At 34.9% G+C, this 6,448-nt stretch overlaps 1 protein-coding gene across 1 annotated transcript in view; it reads left to right on the plus strand.

Annotated features, from left to right (window-relative positions):
• The window catches only part of LOC120122515 (transformation/transcription domain-associated protein-like), a 21,415-nt gene extending 17,609 nt beyond the window's left edge, over nt 1-3,806 (plus strand). Inside the window, 9 exon segments of the mRNA XM_039141652.1 lie at nt 37-297; nt 377-667; nt 772-1,254; nt 1,441-1,872; nt 2,091-2,369; nt 2,561-2,747; nt 2,750-3,111; nt 3,202-3,411; nt 3,510-3,806. Coding sequence (XP_038997583.1) covers nt 37-297; nt 377-667; nt 772-1,254; nt 1,441-1,872; nt 2,091-2,369; nt 2,561-2,747; nt 2,750-3,111; nt 3,202-3,411; nt 3,510-3,629 — 2,625 coding nt within the window. The 3' untranslated portion in view covers nt 3,630-3,806.
• The last annotated feature ends 2,642 nt before the right edge of the window (nt 3,807-6,448 follow it).

Raw genomic sequence — 6,448 nt, forward strand, 5'->3', positions numbered from 1 at the left:
TTGAAAGTTTCTTATTTTTCTTTTGAATATGTGCAGGAGGCCTTTGTTAAGATTACGGAACAGGCAAAGGCATACCTTGAAATGAAGGGAGAACTTACTAGTGGCCTTAATTTGATCAACAGCACAAATCTTGAATATTTTCCTGTGAAACACAAGGCAGAAATTTTTCGCATTAAAGGGGACTTCTTGTCAAAGTTAAATGACTCTGAAGGGGCTAATCTTGCATACTCCAATGCCATCTCCCTTTTCAAAAATTTGCCTAAAGGATGGATAAGCTGGGGAAATTATTGTGACATGGTATTACTTATCTACATTTTAATGATGTAGATTCCAATGTTTAACTCTGGATAGTACTGATCTTTTGTTTTGCCTACAGGCTTATAAAGATGGCCACGACGAGATTTGGTTAGAATATGCAGTTAGCTGCTTTCTTCAAGGAATTAAATTTGGTGTTTCTAATTCAAGAAGCTATCTAGCTCGTGTGCTGTATCTTCTCAGTTTTGATACTCCCAGTGAACCTGTAGGGAGATCATTTGATAAGTATTTGGACCAAATTCCCCACTGGGTCTGGCTTTCTTGGATTCCTCAGCTATTGCTTTCCTTGCAAAGGACAGAAGCACCTCATTGCAAACTTGTGCTTCTTAAAATTGCTACTGTGTATCCACAGGTAAATGTTTATTGTTCTAATTCACATGATAAGCATATTATATGTATGTCTACACATGTCATTCTTCCAATTTTTTATTGACTTCTTTCCATCTAAAAATCCAGGCACTATATTACTGGCTCCGAACATATTTGCTTGAACGTCGTGATGTTGCAAATAAATCAGAACTTGGCAGAATGACCATGGCTCAGCAGAGAATGCAACAGAACATCTCAAGTACCAGCTCTGGTTCTCTTGGCTTGGCTGATGCAAGTGCTAGAGTACAGAGTCATTCTGGAGGCAATTTAGCACCAGACAATCAGGTTCATCAAGTAACTCATTCTGGTACTGGAATTGGATCTCATGAAGGCAGTAACTCTCACGGGCAAGAACCAGAGCGATCCAATGTAACAGAGGGTAGTGGGCAGACGGGAAATGACCAACCTCTGCAACAAAGTTCTTCAAGCATTAGTGATGGTGGCCAGGCTGCAATGAGGCGTAATGGTATGTTGGGTTTGGTTGCTTCTGCTGCAAGTGCTTTTGATGCTGCTAAGGATATAATGGAGGCCTTAAGAAGCAAGCATGCTAATTTGGCTGGTGAACTAGAGGTGAGATTTAATTGAAGGAAAGGAGTATTTGGTTTCATGACTATTTTACATGCACTCTTAAAAAAGATTGTCTATTAATATTATATAGACAGACCATGAGGTGGCAACCATGATTTTTATCTATTTTCTGCACCATTCAGTAGATGTCAATTGAATTTTGTAAATCAAAGCTTTACCTTTTTGCAGGTTCTCTTAACGGAAATTGGTTCAAGGTTTGTTACACTGCCTGAGGAGAGACTTCTGGCAGTGGTTAACGCATTACTGCATCGCTGTTACAAGTACCCAACTGCTACTACAGCAGAAGTTCCTCAGTCTCTTAAGAAGGAGCTCTCCGGTGTTTGTAGGGCTTGCTTCTCTGCAGATGCTATTAACAAGCATGTAGATTTTGTTAGGGAGTACAAGCAGGATTTTGAGCGCGATCTAGATCCAGAAAGTACATCTACTTTTCCAGCCACTCTCTCTGAACTGACTGAACGACTAAAACACTGGAAAAATATACTACAGAGCAATGTTGAGGACAGGTTTCCAGCTGCCCTGAAGCTGGAGGAGGAAAGCAAGGTTTTACGTGACTTCCATATGGTTGACGTGGAGATTCCAGGGCAGTATTTCAGTGATCAGGTAAAAGAACAGCACTTAAATATTAGATACTGTTATCTTTCTTTTATATAACCCCACAAATTGACTGGAGATCGCCTTATAGTTTTGTGGCTAATGCAATCTATATCGTCAAAGTTTTATTATGTTTCAAAATAATGCGGCGTAAGCAACAGAGTTGACTTGCAAGTTTTCAATCAGTTTGTCCTTGTTCTAATTAGGCAATTTTTCTGAACCACTAGGAAATTGCACCTGACCACACAGTTAAGTTGGACCGGGTTGGAGCTGATATACCAATTGTTCGAAGGCACGGAAGCAGTTTTCGCCGCTTGACTCTAATTGGCTCTGATGGTTCTCAACGGCATTTTATAGTCCAGACATCTTTGACTCCTAATGCTAGAAGTGATGAGCGGATATTACAGCTCTTCCGTGTAATGAACCAAATGTTTGATAAGCACAAGGAATCTAGGCGTCGCCATATCTGCATTCACACGCCCATTATAATTCCTGTTTGGTCACAGGTGGACTGTCTTGCCTGATAATTTCTCTAGTTTGTTGGTTTTCTTTTATAGTTCTGTTGTAGTGAGGAAAATTTTCAGTACATATCATAGGCATTTTTATGTAGCTTTGAATAACCTGCTCAGCCGTTTGCCCATCATGGCATTCCCTTTTTATTTCTTTCAGGTGTAAGAATAACTATTATTTTTAACAGGTACGCATGGTTGAAGATGATTTGATGTACAACACATTTTTAGAGGTTTATGAGAACCACTGTGCTAGGCATGACCGGGAGGCGGATCTTCCCATTACCTATTTCAAGGAGCAGTTAAACCAAGCTATATCAGGACAAATTTCACCTGAAGCTGTTGTAGATCTCCGCCTCCAAGCGTATAATGATATAACAAAAATCTTGTAACAGATGGTATCTTTTCCCAGTACATGTACAAGACCCTGTCGAGTGGCAATCAAATCTGGGCTTTTAAGAAGCAATTTGCTATCCAGTTAGCTCTGTCAAGTTTCATGTCTTACATGCTACAAATCGGTGGAAGGTCTCCAAATAAGATATTATTTGCAAAAAACACGGGGAAGATATTCCAGACAGATTTTCATCCTGCATATGATGTGAATGGAGTGATTGAATTCAGTGAGCCGGTGCCTTTCCGTTTGACAAGGAATATGCAAGCATTCTTCTCTCATTTTGGTGTGGAAGGCCTTATTTTATCCGCGATGTGCGCTGCAGCACAGGCTGTAGTCTCACCCAAAGTAAGTTTCCTGAGCATGTGTCAAAACTAACAAATCACCTTAATGACAGCCATGTTCATTCACATTTTCTCCAATGCCCTGAATTTGCAGCAAACTCAGCATTTGTGGTATCAGCTAGCCATGTTTTTCCGTGATGAGCTGTTTTCATGGTCTTGGAGGAGACCGCTCGGGATGCCTCTTTCAGCCTCTTCGGGAGGGGGTAGTTTGAACCCAGCAGACTTCAAACACAAGATTACTACCAATGTGGAGAATGTCATCAACCGTATCAGTGGAATAGCTCCACAGTGCTTCTCTGAAGAGGTAAAAGTTCTTACTCTTGAATGAAAAATTTTCTATTTTCCTTGCGTGTTTTTCCATTTGTCTGGCTTAAAGCTCCAATTGTTTCGTGGTTCATTCAGGAGGAGAACGTAATGGACCCACCGCAGTCATTGCAGAGGGGTGTAACCGAGTTAGTGGATGCTGCCTTGCTGCCGAGAAATTTGTGCATGATGGATCCAACATGGCATCCATGGTTTTGAATTGATCAAGTATTTGTCTGCCTCTCAATATGCTTGTAGATATTGTACATACTTTTTCTGTTTTAGAAATCTAGAACTAGAAATTGTTCTGAGGTTTTATTTTGGCTCCATTGAAGCAAGAAAAATAACCTCCCGGATTATGCATTTTTTTTATTGTTTAAACAGGGAACTAACGTTAACTTATATTCAGTCTAGTAGGTGGTGCATAATCCCCTCGCACTCTTCAATCTTATCATCACTGTTGTATACGAATCTGGTGTGCTTCATTTTGAACATCTCTTTCATGCTCATCAACTCATTTCTTCTTCGTCACTGGTGCTTTTATTGACCCAACCCAACAGAGGAGTTATCATCATCAATGGGTGCATTCTTTCTGCTTGCACTACTTTCCCTGGTTATCACTCCCATCTATCACCGCCTATCATGTTTCACAAGCACAAAAATATAAAGACCAACAATTAAGCCTTTATCTTATAAAATTCCAACTTAAAACGAATAATCGGTTGGTTTTAATTCTAATATTGCCAATGTAATAATATGGATTGGGAGAATTATCATATCAGATTTTAGCTTTGTTATTAACAATTTATTTATCAAGATCAATTTTTATTTCCAATACTTCGTTTTTTAATTTGGAAAACATAACGAGAAGTTAATACACGAACCTGAAACATCAAATTTTATATAATAGTTATTAAATCGTTGGTTTTTATAATGCAAAGGATTTAATATTATTTAATTAAACTAATTCGTCAATTTTAATAGAGTATACGAATTTAATTAAAATTTATAACTATACACTTTATGTAGTTAGATTATGATTCTGGGAACAAAGGCGTTATTATTATTAGGGAGAGAGAGGGATTTTAGTGTACTGCTTGGGAATGGAGATGATTTCCATTTCAAAGGGAGGGGTTGGGAAATTTTGTTTAAATTTCATGGAAATTGGTGTAGTAAAATTTCCTCTAGAAATTACTCTCAAAACACACTATTAAAATTTGGGTAAAGCATGATCCCTGCTTTATCGAGTCTCTCAATTATTAAAAGTTACAAAATTGATATCTGACTATTCATTATGATTATATGAGATATAATTTTCGTTTGAGATTATGAGATTAGATTCTATCATATCTCAATCAGCATGTTAACGTCCAACCGAGATTGTCCTTAATTTTTAACAGAAAAGGACGAGTTTAGAACATGATGAATAATTGGGAGACCATTTTGTAACTTCTAATAGTTGAGAGATTCATCAAAATAACTCTCTATATTTAGAGGATTATTTTATAACTTTTAATAGTAGGGGAGACTCAATGAAATAATATCTTATAGTTAGGGGATATTTGTATACTTTACCCTTAAAATCTTGACTTAATTTAATCCATCAGATTTCAAGATTTATGAAATTTAAAAAGCAATTGCTCATATAATTAACTACTTTATCATCTTGTTTTGTATATTAGAATTTTTCAAATACATAAGTGGGTTGTGTGAGTGATAAGGAAGGGGTCTCCATCTTGACCGAGTCCACTCATATAATCTTATATTATTTTTATGAGTCAGGTACATTTGGTGGGAATTCATTTATTTTGTAATCAATTATTATAACTCTTTTTCTTCATCACAAGAAAATAATTTTATTATATTATAAATTATTATCTTAGAAGTGATTTTTTTATCCATATAATAAAAAAAATGTATGCCGTCCTAAAATTAACACAAAAGTCAGGAAAATAATAATAAAAGAGAAATATTTTCCAGTATATCAAATAAGGTTTTGAATATCATTATTTTTTTATTAGTACGTTGCGAATATAAAACAATATATATTTAAAAAAATTAAAATCATTTAAAAATCATTATTTATATTTAAAATAGAAGATACAAAATAATAAAACGATTGATAGAAGTTTCCTTAAAATAAGCAATATCCACATCCTTAATGTTACGATGACCATAAATACATATACACTTTTATCTTAAATGAGAAATCAATTGAATAAAATACAAAACAATAATGCTAAAATAAGAAACCCATCATATATACATCATGTGCTATAAATTAGAGCGGACATAAATCGATATGTGATTTTTATTTTCAATCACTCAATATAAATAAATTTAGAAGTTATATATGAATGCTTGATAAACCCAATAACTATCCATGGTGCGTTTGGTTCACGGAATAAATTACAGTGGGAATAAAAGATTATCAGGGAATAAGATTACCGTGAATGTTGATTTTGTGTTTAGTTGGTTTAGCATGAATGTAAGATTACCGTGTTTGGTTAAAAGAATAAAAGATTATTAGAATGTATATTTGACCAAATTGTCCTCATTATATATTTATATAATATTGCAAGTTGGAAAATATTTATATATTTCTTTAAAAAATTTAAATTCATAAAATTTATATACTTTTTTTACAAAATTAAAAATATAAAAAAAGTTTAATGAAAGGGTAAAATTTTATTTTAACCCCTGAATTTTATATAAAAAATTTAATTATAGATTTTTTTTGTAAATCTAAAATAATTTAAGGATAAATTTGTAATTTAACATTCATAGAATTTTTATTATTCAATAACAGAAGAATGATATTTTTGAAAAAAAAATAAAAATTTAAGGGCATTTTAGTCCAAAGCGCCGATAATGTTACAATACCTCAGGGAAGGGAGGTAATGACATTCCAGGTAATATACCCCAAAAATCCACTATTGATAATAAAACATTACTGGGAATGACATTCCCAATCAAACCAAACGGGAGAATATAGATTCCATTCCCAAGGGAATCCCACATTCCCCCATCCAAGCGCC

The sequence above is a fragment of the Hibiscus syriacus genome, unplaced genomic scaffold, assembly GCF_006381635.1.
Source record: "Hibiscus syriacus cultivar Baekdansim isolate YM2019G1 unplaced genomic scaffold, ASM638163v2 tig00110387_pilon, whole genome shotgun sequence".
Taxonomy (NCBI): Eukaryota; Viridiplantae; Streptophyta; class Magnoliopsida; order Malvales; family Malvaceae; genus Hibiscus; species Hibiscus syriacus.